Genomic DNA, 12,867 nt, shown 5'->3' with positions numbered 1-12,867 from the left:
TAGTTATTAGCTGAAACGCCATTAACAGGATTAATACATAATTAATGGCTAATGAATTAAAGAAACATTTTTTTTCTTGTGAATAGGCCCTTAACAAAAGTTTTCACAGAGGTATAGGTTAATTGTTTAAACTTTAATTATTCAGTAAAATGTGTTTATGCAGAATTAGAGAATTATTTGATATTTAACAAAATAAAATCTTGTCTTTTACTCCAAATGACAACGAAGCCGATAGATAAAACGCATTGGTTTCTTCGGTTCTCGATGACCCCTTTTTCTTCTGTTTTCTTCCTTAAGTTTCAATTCATTACCTGCGATCATAAACATTCTGACTATCAAAGTTTCTTGAGCATATTGATTCGAATGAGAATGTTTATCTTTGTAATTTTTTCCCGTATGTAACACTGAGCAATGCGTATTTATATTGTATAGGAAAGTTTCGTCACAGAAGTTAATAGTTAATCATAAAAGATCGAATTAATTCCACAGTGACGTCATAGGTAGTCGAAGCGTTCATTCCATTTATATCGTTGAGGTTAAAAAAAAATAAAACATTTCATAGGTTTAAAACTTAAATACACAACATTTGTTATAAATCAGTCATTAAAGTAAATGTAGGAAATAAGGTATCCTTTTTAAACAAATATGGGTTGGTACCCCCGAAGACCTTCATGGTGCAATGTAAATTTGATCGCATAACATACCCATATTTATATCCCAATAAATGTTTAAAAATGTAACCTTTTTCTAAAATATCAGGCAATGCTTAATGTTATATTCAATTTGATCAAGTGACATACCTATAATCTTAAAGCCACAAATATGTCATGTGTTCTTTCGGTCATATGCATATAATCAGATTAACGCTTTGTTCAGAGGTGACACTCTTTATATTTTACCACTTAATGGCATACATGTGCACACATGGGTACAATTTTTAAGTCCCCCTTATATTGACATACATAATTATTTAATGATAATTTTACTGCATATTATATAAACTACATTTACGAGAGGTGATCAAAAAGTTCGCGAACTAATTGAATTACTTCGATATAAGAAAAAAAAAATTAAATTTCAGTGTTCATTTTTTTTAAAGTAGTCCTCTCCAATTTTAATGCACATCTGCCACTGTTCTGCCCATGCGCGAATCACGTGATCCAGGTGGTCACGTGACATGCTCCGTAGCGTTCTGTTCACAAAAGCTAAAACATTTTTTCGAGTCTTATATTTTTTACCATGCAAGTTTTTTTTATAACAAGAACAGTCCATTTGTCAGAAATGGCGAAATCTCGACAATAGGATGGGTGATGAAGAATATCCTTTCCCAGAATGAGCATGGTGACCATCACAACCCGACTCCTCTGTCTTGGGAGCGTCGTTTATCCAATGTGGATAAAGTATGGACGCCTTCTTTTTGTCATATCTGATATGTTTAAAGTCTAAAGTAAACGACGTATTAGGGATTTGATAATTATATTATTGTTAAGATATTCAACTATTTTTCTAACTTTTACTTGGCGATCTTTCATAACAAATTGCTCAACTAAGGACACATCTCTTCCCCAGCTCGCTTTCACTGGGCAAAAGAACAAACATCATTTTTAACTATCTCCCTTCCTTCACTAAAACAATCAATCAAATTAATGATTAAACTTCTGGCAAATCTTTTGTCTTCATAAACCTTGTACAAATTATTATATGCTACTGCAAAGGAGAATCCAAGATATACATTAAACTTTACAGATGTTTGTTCCTTGAATTAAACGGAGTCAACCATATTTTGTCACAAGTCATCTACATATTGACGTTATTTTCACATTGTGACGTCACGAACATGTAGCAAAACTTAACATGACATCTACTATTTATAGAACATGTATATGACTATATATGTGCCAAATTTCATTTTGATCTGAATTGTGGTTTTGTAAATATAGGGTTAGTTCGCGAACTTTTTGATCACCCCTCGTACACGTTATATATATTACGACTACACCTTGAAAAGTTATATTATTTCATCATTAAACGAGAAGGCCTCTTTACAAAGAGAATTTCATTATAAGCATAAAATATTTCGTTTTAAAGTGCCTGAAAATAAATCATTCTTACGAGAAAATTATATATCGACTACTGAAACATACTTGGTATATATATAAATACAAACTTCGTCTGGAAGGTGAAGTGAAACAGAAGAAAAAAATTCAGTGATCTTAAGACTTAATTCTTAGGGTACAGTGTTATAGTATTTATCAATTTTGAGTCAGCTGTTTTCGCAAAGGGTACTGATAGTGTAATATGAAACAAAAGTCACTACACCATAAAAAACATGCTTTTATTGTAGGATAAGTACAAAATCTTGTTTTTAAAAATACTTAAATTTGTCTAATAATATTAACAAAGAAATAAAAACACACAACACAAAAACAACAAAAACACGATTCATGTACTTGCTTCTATGCTGTTTGCTGTATGTACATGTATAAATCAGACAATTATATGATTAATCTTTTGATATTTTCAAAGCGTGTATTTATAATGTTTTACAATTCATCGTATATTTCCCACTATGAAATCTACGAGGTCACCCTTCATTATTTCGCAGTAAAAAACGAACTTTGAATGGTTGTGCTTGTAAGACAAGTCCTGGAATCATCTCCCTGGGATCGAGGTCTGGTAAGGGTTTTCCTTCAGGTTCAACTATCGTTATTGTTTGCATCAAAGTAGATAAGAAAAGAAAGATACGGGATTTTGCAAATACTTCGCCGATACAACTTCTTTTGCCTAGTCCGAATGCCACCAACCTGGAATAAAACAAAGAGTAAAGTTAACTGTATTCATATTAAAGAACTGCGAACGATAGCATTGTTCTCCCGCCTACCTTCAAGTTAACACATTTGAATGATTTTTGATATTTATATAGATATTCATATGAATTTTCATAAAACATTACTTCTTTGGGAAAATAAAGAGAGATAACTCTAAAGTTTAGGTAAAACTTGTGTTTTTTCACTATAGAAATCAACGGAAAACAGAAAATATTTTTAAGACATCCCCCCCCCCCCATGAAACAAAAATTCCTTTTTACAGGTAATATGGACTGTCATTTCACAAATTCAAATTCATACCTAAGCTTTTTGTGTTTCACGAGGGGAACATATGTTTACAGACAAAAAACTAAAAAATGCTTACTTTTTCACCAATTCCAAAGAGTTTTACAACTAAAACATTGTATTTTATTAATAATATATGTTTAATTTTATATGCGTAAAACATAAGAAAAGATATAAGGAACATTTATTCATATCCAAGAAAATTTTAAAATGTGTTGATGCTTTAAAGCCCGATTTCAATGGAAAATATCGTCTACCCCCCTTATTCTAAGAGCTGGAATTAGGTGTAATTAACTATTTAACACTGTCATTAAAATTATCAGTCAGTTATCATTGAACTGTTCTTTGCACCCAACAAAGATTTTACGGTCAAATTGCTATTAATATTGAATTAAATTGGTGTAAAATGTAGGCGGGAATCGAGAGTTAGCGTGCGTAGTTCTTAAGGAGCTTACATTGAAGAATATTTTATGGTGAAATAAAATATGCACTGTTTCCTTGAGATGAAATATTGAACATTTTATACAAGCTTGCTTTTAAAATGAAAGGTTTAATTTGAATTCAAAGTTATTTAGAAACTAGGTTCATATACTGTAATTATGCGTCTCATTTTGTTATCTTTCAGAAAGCATTTATTACGAATATACTGTCATATACAATTTGAGAATGATGAATAATGTATGGGGGAAAACATTCATAAACTCATTCCTCACTAATCTGACTGTATTTAAAGTCTGAACTGTAGTTTCAGAGTACAGTTTATACATGTTTTGCAGAGGAAATTTGTAGTTAATTATGAATCTCAAACGACGGCAAACCGCCGAAATATGGCTGAAATATTGCCGACTCGGCGTAAAACAATAATAATCAATCAATCAAACGACGGCAATAAACACTATTGCTTTACATCTAGCATATTTTCAGAACTGTTCATACAAAAGAAAGTTAATTTTAACATTCTACTCAATACGTGTGAATATATAATAATTGATCGGGATCGGATGGCAGATTTAGACTAATGATCTTTTTCCCAGAGTTCTGTGCTTCCTGCTGAAAATACCTCTTCCTGATAGGATGGGTAGCGGCCAATAATTGGCCTTCGCTGTCTAGAAATCGTTCGTGTCTAAAGGTGAAAGGATCCTCCCAGTATTTTTCACTGTGGTGCATTGTCCATCCATTAGGAATAATCTGTAAGAAGATATACGAGAGTCATTCAAAATACTTCTGTCATAATTTTTTATTTGAGGAAATATTCTAACCAAAGTTGGTAGACATATTTTAACAAATAAAATAATTTGAATCAAAAAAATTATTTTAAAAAATATCTTTAACGACAACGAAAATGGGGTGTCGCAGCACGGTTATTATAATTGAATAATTCGGTAACAAAATACTGTATAATTTCTATAGTCATATCTCAAATAATAGCGCTATAATACTATAATAATTTTGTTACATCATTTCACAGATCAAATTGTGATGTAATATATTGACTCGTTGAAATGAAATCAATTTCGAAGACAAATAGTCCTCATTGAAAAAAAAAGCGCAAAAAGATGTCGTAGGACGTCACGCGGCAGCGAGAAGGAAACCTCTGAAATCAACTCTGAAAATGCTTGAGGAACCAAGAAACATATCAAAAGTTAGCCGCACATTTGTATATAAATGCCAGTTTTTGAGTGGCAGAGATTTGAATGGGACGATGGACAGTCTGTCAATAAACAGATTATAAGTAAACATCTGGTCAAAAAAGTGTGTAACGGCATTGAAAGTGACATGCACTTTTACAGTTGCAGAACTTGTGAAAGTAGAGTTACGCCGTAAAGAATTTGAGAACACTGACAAACTAAATATATGCTACTCGAATAATTGTTAGCAAATTTAAGTGTCAAGTATTATGGAGACCATTTTGATGAATGGGTATGCACTACAGATTCTTTTAGAAATGAAGAAGGAGCTTGAGAAACTTTCACAACGATGTTTTTGACGTTACAATGTTGTGAACAGTGCTCAGTGGTGACAAAACATGATGATTTTAAAATTAAGAAACATGAGTTCCATTTCATCAAATGGAATGAAACTTTACGCATTGACAAAATAAATGTCTTTTTTACATATTAAAACGTGTTACTCTTAATAATAACATGATTTAGGGGGACATTTTCTACATGTACGTATTTTAGAAGGACCCTCGCAATTTAATTTAAGCCATAACAGTTTATATTTAAAAGTAATTTTTATAACTTAAAGTTTACAAAACTCAAATCTTTGCATCAATCTTTACGTAATGAAAATATCTTGAGCTCTTAAAAATTTATCAGGTACATTACCATTCCATATATTTCAGTATTTTACAGCATTATCTTTGTATTTGTAACTATATTAAATTTTTTTTAATACTGTGGATAATGTAAAATACACAATTTATTCTACGAATTCAATGTAACAGTAATTCAGTCATATTTTTAAAAAATGATATAAGATTAACTCATAATACGTTATTCAAAATCTTCTTACCACTGTATTTCTATCTACTGTATAATCACCAATTGTCACAGAATCGGAGCTAGAGTGAAAAACAAAGACTGGTAAGTGGGAAATGTATCGCAAAGTTTCCAAGATAACGGCTTCGAGCGTAGGACAATTCTCTCTGTCAGACAGTCTAGGTTCCCGATCTGTTCCTATGACATCGTCTACTTCTTTTTGTAGTGTTTTCTGAAGTTCTGGTCTCTTAGCAAGTATATGTACCAGTGACAGAAGTGTTCCCCTAGTTGTCAGGAAACTTGTAATAATGCGAGAACTGTAAAAGTCGCTTTATTTCTACGTTCGTGTGAATTTCAAATACTTTAAATATCCTATCCACCCAGCAACCTTTTGCACGTCCAAATGTTCTTGCAATTTTATAACCAGAAAATAGAATGAAATAATAGAACATAACCAGAGGCCAAATGACCATCTATGAGTTGTGATGGTAGAAGTATAATATTTAATGAAATTTAATAAAATAAGCTTCTCTAAATTTCTTATTCAAGCAAATCGAACATTTTGTTTTTCGTTTTAAAAGAAAGTTAATCATGACTCTAATTTTACGATGTACATATGTAGGACTCCAAAGTGCGATGGGACTCCAAAGTCCGATGGTCACGCCAAAGTCCGATGGTCTGCGCCAAACCCCGATGGTTTGACACGCCAAAGTCCGATGGTGCGGAAAAACGATTGACGTTTGTGACGTCAAAGTACTGCTGCGCCAAACTGCAATGCCGCGCCATGCCAAGGTCTTAAAAATAAGTGTAAATAAATATCATTATGCGAAAACTAACCGTAATCTCTCGGATAGGTGCGAAACTAACCCTAATCCTTCGAAAAGTGTGTAACAACTATAACCTAGATATCTTGTGTGGGTGCGAGACTAACCCTTATCACTCGACTAGTGTGCGAGGACTAACCCTAAATCTCTCGGGATGGTGCGAAGCAAGGACTAACCCTAATCGGTCGTGTGGTGTGCGAGGACTAACCCAAATATCTCTGGTGGGTGCAAGCAATAAGCAAAATCAGTACAATTGTATGCAAGTACGAATGCTGAACTGATGGCTTTCGAATGCAGGACAACGGCGTCAAGGATTGACGTCGGATTATTGTTACGTCATAAACGTTGATTGTTTCTCCGCACCATCGGACTTTGGCGTGTCATACCATCGCACTTTAGCGCAGCGCGTCTCATTGGAAACGAGCCATCGGACTTTGGCGTAACCATCGGACTTTGGCGTCCGTACCGACATCAAACCATCGGGGTTTGGCGCAGACCATCAGGGTTTGGCGAGACCATCGGACTTTGGCGTCATCATTGGACTTTGGAGTCTTACACATATGATAAAAAAAAGTCCATATACATAAGTCTTGATAAAAGCATACTATTAGGGGAAATCAATTGTTTCATCCATATTCTGTTTACCTTATATGGTCATCGTTTAAAACACAGCGTAGATTGATCAACGTTTTCTTGCTGTCCTTTATGTCACGTTTTATTCACCCTATTTATGCTCTCTCATAGCTCTAAGTTTTGTCCGTTAATGCATTTGCCAAATGTTCATGCTGAGAGCGGAACATATAAAATTGCACCTACGACCTTCATATATTTACATGACAATTTTTAACACTTACTGGCTGTAACAAGGTTCAGTAATAATGCCGCCAGATTAACTTCTGTGAACCAGGGTTTCCCGCTCTTGTCTTCTTCTTCCATTACTTCCTTCATTGTGTGATATATTCCCTTTTCTTTGCATTCTTCTTTCTTAAAAGAATCCAATAATCATATTTTAGGAGTTTATTTGGGTTATTTAAAAAAAAATAAGTTCATATGCTAATTTAAAAAATAGTTTCTTTGGAGTAAAGGAAAAACTTTGATAGATAAAACAAACATATAATTCGTCAAAATTTTAAAGTAATAAAGGATATTTACTTTTAACAATCACGAAGGGTGATCAAAAGGTTCGTGAACTATCTCTGTGTCTAAATAAACACAACTCAGATCAGAATGAAATTTGGCATATATATATTTATAAACATGTTCTATAAATAGTATGTGTTACGTAATATTTTGCTACTTGTTTATGACGTAACATGTACGATGTGAAAATGTCGTCAATATCTAGATGACATGTGACCTAAAATGGCTGACTCAGTCGTGCTCGAGTAAGGAACAGCTTTTAAGTTTTACTTAAATCTTTGAAAATTGATTGCTATAATTCATAACGATTTGTACAAGGTTTATTGTGAAAAAACGTGCCAAAAATTCAGTTAGTAATTGGATGTATTGTTTTATGAAGGAGGGGAAATGGTTAGATATGATGCTCGTGTTGGTGTGCGGTGAAAGTGAGTTTGGAAAGAGATGTGTCCTTAGGTGAGGAATTTGTAATAAAGGATCGTCGAATCACAGTTAGAGAAATAGTTGTATATCTTAACGATAAAAAAATCCAAATCCACTAAAATTTCAGTTTCTTTAGACTGTTAACAAATCAGGTATGATAAAGGGAAAGGGCCCATTCTTGATCCACACTAGAAACACGACGCATCGAAGAGGAGTCTGGTTGTGATGGACACCATGCTAATAATGGGAAAAGAAATCCTAATCCAACCATCATATGGCCGAGATTTGGCAATTTGTGACATATGGGTTATTCTTGTTATAAAATTAACCTGCGTGGTAAATTTTGGGGCTGCTTTGAACAGTACGCTGCGGAGCATGTTACATGACCATCTGGACCATGTGTTTCGTGCATTGGCAGAACGATGGTATGTGAATACTAAAACAAGAGGGGTCTTTTAAAAAAAAAGAGAATAAACACTGAAACCAAGCTTGATTTTTTTTATGGAAGTTATTCAATTAGTTTGCTTACCTTTTGATCACCCCTCGTACTTTAAGAGGTCTGAGTGGTTATGAACATTTACAGACTATTCAAACCTCCAAAATAAAACTTCTGTATAAAAATATAGGATATTACATTAAATATTAAGCTGGAACACATAGTTTTTCTTTATTAAATAATAGCATAAGGCTAGAAAATCATATTTCATATTTTTATATATGAATCTGTCGGATACTTCGTTGTCCGCCCAGCCTCATTAAAGTATACTGCTGTATGTATAGTGATTCAACTAATCGTGCAATTGATTTATTTTTTATGTCAAAAATAGCAGAAAAACAACCCAACCCCTTGCGTATGCAATTAATATTATAATTCAGGACATTGCTGGATATTTAGTCCTTTTCTTGGGTTTAACCTATTCTCTGTTGGTAATATTTACAGTTTTGTACTCTGTGTACCTTTGGGGTCCTTTCACAAGATATCTTATACCTACCGCGGTAAGACAAAAATGTTTCAATGCTCCAAAAATACCGGAGCCTAAGTGGGACACAAAAAGTCATATTTTTCTACTTCATTGGAATATATTGTGAAGAATTCCATGGACAAATATCTTTAATAAACAAAGAAATTACAGAGCTTCCAAAATTTAATCTTAGTCACTGTCACTTACTGAATAAGACCAGGCGGCCAAAACAGTATTGATTTACAGTACCAACCAGATCCAACCTGACACAAAGCAGTCCCAGAGCAGTCCCGGGGACTGCTTTCTGGGACTGCTTAAGCAGTCCCACAGCGGTCCCAGAGCAGTCCCGAAGTGGTCCCATAGCAGTCCCATAGCAGTCCCACAGCGGTCCAAGCGGTCCCAGAAAGCAGTCCCGGCAGTCCCAGAAAGCAGTCCCAGCAGTCTCAGTGGGCGAGGTTAATTAATTTAATGGGCGGAGCTTACTCAGAATGAGATTACCAATAAACAATGTAACTATATAAAAGGCAGTTGAAATTGATAAGCAATTCTTTCTGAGTAGTATCAACAAATATTTACAATTCTTACACGACAGTCATTTCTGAACTGTTAAGAAAATCACAGAAACACGTATAGAAACAAATTATAATTACTGAATGAAGAAGACGTTCACATCTATTAATAACATGAATATTTAAACACAATTATTTGGTATATTAATTTTTAACCAAAATAAAGCAATTTCTTTATTTTTTGTGATTGATATTGGTTAATTTTCATATTAATTTTTTTTTATATATAGAAAATTAAACTTGAATTGTTTATTTTATACCAGAATTAGCTTTAAATAGATAATAATAATTATAGAGCAAGGCCGATTCCCATACTATATTCTGAATGCATTTTTCTTAAGTATTGGAGCTTTTGAAAAATTCTTTGTTAAACATTGCCGAGTATTATATTTCAGTCATGATTATTTTCCATGACTTCCAATTATAATCTTTAGATTCTCAGTTTTAAGTGTGTTATTATATAAATGTTCGAGTGTACATCTGTAAATCACGCAAATTGAACCCTCAGATTATGTTCAAAATTAATTAATCCCGAAATAAATTTATACACAATTATTGAAACTAAGATTTTTTGCAGGACTTAGATTGAAATTAGTGTCAATGTTGACCAGCGTGTTCAATGATGTGTAACACTGATACCCAAACAACATGCACTGACTTTCTGCTAATTATGCCCAAAGGCGATTGAAACCTCAGGTGTTGACACCATTTTATACAATCCCACTGTATTAACCGGCCAGGTAAACACAAACAAAAGAGATAAGAAACAAGTCACAATTCCTGATATTTTCAAATGTTTATTTTTTAAATGTACTCTTTTTAATAACTTGTTTATAAATTAAAAACTAATTCATAAATAAATCCCCGAATAATTTTTCACATTGTTTATGTGACAGAAGAATGGTAGAATAATTTGATTTCATGGTCATTAAATAAATTATTAGGTTTTATTTGAGGGTGGTAAAAAATAGCATGAAGTGCTCTTTTTTTAAGCATGGTATTAGCTTTTTCAATTAAGAAAAAAAAATCCAGTACAGTCTCTGAATACATGTATCTTACTAAATTGACAAGTTTGTTTGTTTTTAAATAGTGCTAATGCAAACTTTGAGTACATATGTAATTTGACAGCATTTATTTATTAAATAGGCCTAGATAATTTTTTTTTTTCAAACACCTGTATTGAAGTTTAATTTAAGGGATAAAAATCATCCCCTGACTTCCCTTTTTAACTACTTTTATTTTCTTAAAATTAATTCTAGACTACAATTGTGTAAATTTACAGCCCTCTTAAGACATTTAGTAATTACATGTATAACTATCTCTATTTATTTAATTTTTGTAAGAAATTAATACTTGTTTTTTTTTTTTTTTTTTTTTTTTTTTTTTTTTTTTTTTTTTTTTTTTCCTAATATTTGTTTTTATCTTAAACACCTCTCTGCAGAAAGTAAACAAAACAACAACAAGGAGCTGCAAATTCAGAATACACAAGGGGCGGAGCTATCATGTCACTCAGAACCTTTTTCACGCATGGATGAACAAAGCAGTCCCAGAAAGCAGTCCCAGGGACTACTGGGACTGCTGGGTCTGCTTTCTGGAGCAGTCCCACAGCAGTCCCAGAGCAGTCCTATAGCGGTCCCAGAGCAGTCCCACAGCGGTCCCAGAGCAGTCCCACAGCAGTCCCAGAGCGGTCCCAAAGCAGTCCCGGGGACTGCTTTCTGGGATTGCTTTGGTGTCAGGTGGGGTCTGGTTGGTACTGTACGCTGTATATAAGTACATATAAAAGTTTATTAAGTAAAGTTTTGATTAATACATTACCGATAACGTATCTAATAAATCCAACAGACAACTTTGGGATTTTTTAAGTTCGCGCAAAGCCAATGATCCAGGCAGAGGCAAAAATCGTAGAAAATGAAACACAGCGTAGATTGAATCTGTTCCTGGGTTTGCAACCTCGTTCAGCAAATCATTCTGTTTTATTAGAAGATTGCGCAGGGGACCCTCTTTTCCAAAACTGCGACCAATTATCTGTTGAAAATTTAAAAAGTTTCCCTTTAATAAAACAACGATATCTATAATTGCAAGTTTTAAAATTAAAGGTGTTTAACCTGAAAATTATGGTAAAATATAAAATTTATTTAGAATGCTACTGTAGGAGATTTACTGTTTCTAGTATATCTTCCCACCTCTGTTTTGACTGATGAAGTCTTTAAAAAAATCTTCTGTCTTTAGAGTTTACTTAACTAATTAGATATAACCTATCTTTAACAACACTATTTATTATAAACTAATTCAAATCAGCAAGATAGTATCTGCTTTCAGCATTTCTAACCTGAACTGTTAGAAACACTAAAAGCAGTGCTTGCATGTTATTCCATGCATATCTTAGTTCTGTTCAATATCAGGTAACTTACGTTGAAATTATATTAGACAAATGATCCACGAGAGCACGAAAATTTCCAAATAAACCCATTCACTGGGGCAAACAGTAACAGACATGATCAAAAATGTAATATGCTTCCAATTTCCTTGAATTATAACATTGTATGTTCATTAATTCTTACCAATACTTCAACGGTGCTGAAAATAAAGTCATCGACGAAGTCGACAGGGAAAATATTCTTTCCAGATAAAGACCGAATATCATCTTTGAATGTCTGTAGATTTTTTAATATTTGACTTTCCAAGCAAGTTAATCCCTTTCCATACCTATGTAGAAGTTGAAACGCAAGTTTCCTACGTTTTGTCCAAAGTACACTTGGTGATGAAAATCCTACATCCGCATAATCATCGTAAGCATATTTACCGGTAAATGTTAATGGACGATCTGCAGTAATAGTGGCATTTGGTTCTTTCAGAAACAAGTCTCTATTGATATCTATTGAATTTATACAGACAAATTTTTGGCCTAATAAATTAAATTGGAAAACATCGCCGTACATTTGCGCCCATTCGTAAAGTTTAAGCTGAAGTTTTGAAATATCAACCTCAAACACTACCCCTACTATTGGCCATCCTTTTGGTCCTGGGGGCTGCGGGCTCTCTGTTTTAAAAACAAAATTTTTAACGACAATATATCCACACATAATCACAATAAAAACTGTAAGAATATATTCCAACATGATGCCGATTTAGAACTGCAGACGATTGTTTTATAAGGATTCTGGTTGCACTTCCATTTGAGTCTTGGTTTTTAGACAAATTGCCTTTCTCTGTCGACGTCGTTGTTGATGATGATCGTAGTTGCTGTAAAGTGATTTACATATCAAGTAATTTTTAACATTGAATTAAATATTGAGTGGGAAATTGCTGGAAAAAAATGTAGGTACAGTTCATTTATTCACACTTGTTATTTCCAC

The 12,867-nt window shown here is 33.3% G+C and overlaps 1 protein-coding gene across 1 annotated transcript; it reads right to left on the bottom strand.

The window, feature by feature from the left end:
* Nucleotides 1-2,584: 2,584 nt before the first annotated feature.
* LOC133195248 (cytochrome P450 1A2-like) lies at nucleotides 2,585-12,630 on the bottom strand. Its single transcript, XM_061331104.1, has 6 exons — nucleotides 12,073-12,630; nucleotides 11,327-11,536; nucleotides 7,271-7,404; nucleotides 5,631-5,895; nucleotides 4,174-4,301; nucleotides 2,585-2,804 (listed from the first exon to the last, which is right to left on the bottom strand). Exons 1-6 carry the CDS (start codon nucleotides 12,628-12,630, stop codon nucleotides 2,585-2,587), a joined length of 1,515 nt encoding a protein of 504 aa, XP_061187088.1.
* Nucleotides 12,631-12,867: the final 237 nt, after the last annotated feature.

This window comes from Saccostrea echinata, unplaced genomic scaffold (assembly GCF_033153115.1).
Source record: "Saccostrea echinata isolate AGI-Se365-2 ecotype Australia unplaced genomic scaffold, CSIRO_AGI_Sech_v1 ptg000029l, whole genome shotgun sequence".
In the NCBI taxonomy this organism is placed as follows: domain Eukaryota; kingdom Metazoa; phylum Mollusca; class Bivalvia; order Ostreida; family Ostreidae; genus Saccostrea; species Saccostrea echinata.
The sequence above is the reverse complement of the archived record's forward strand: the minus strand, read 5'-3'. Positions and strand labels throughout refer to the sequence as shown.

Coding starts and splice junctions, on each gene's coding strand:
- LOC133195248 (XM_061331104.1), bottom strand. CDS start 12,630: ATGTTGGAATATATTCTTACAGTTTTTATTGTGATTATGTGTGGATAT. Junction 7,405..11,326: donor ATTTATTAGATACGTTATCG/GTAATGTATTAA, acceptor GATTCTTTTAAG/AAAGAAGAATGCAAAGAAAA. Junction 2,805..4,173: donor ACCCATCCTATCAGGAAGAG/GTATTTTCAGCA, acceptor GTTTTATTCCAG/GTTGGTGGCATTCGGACTAG.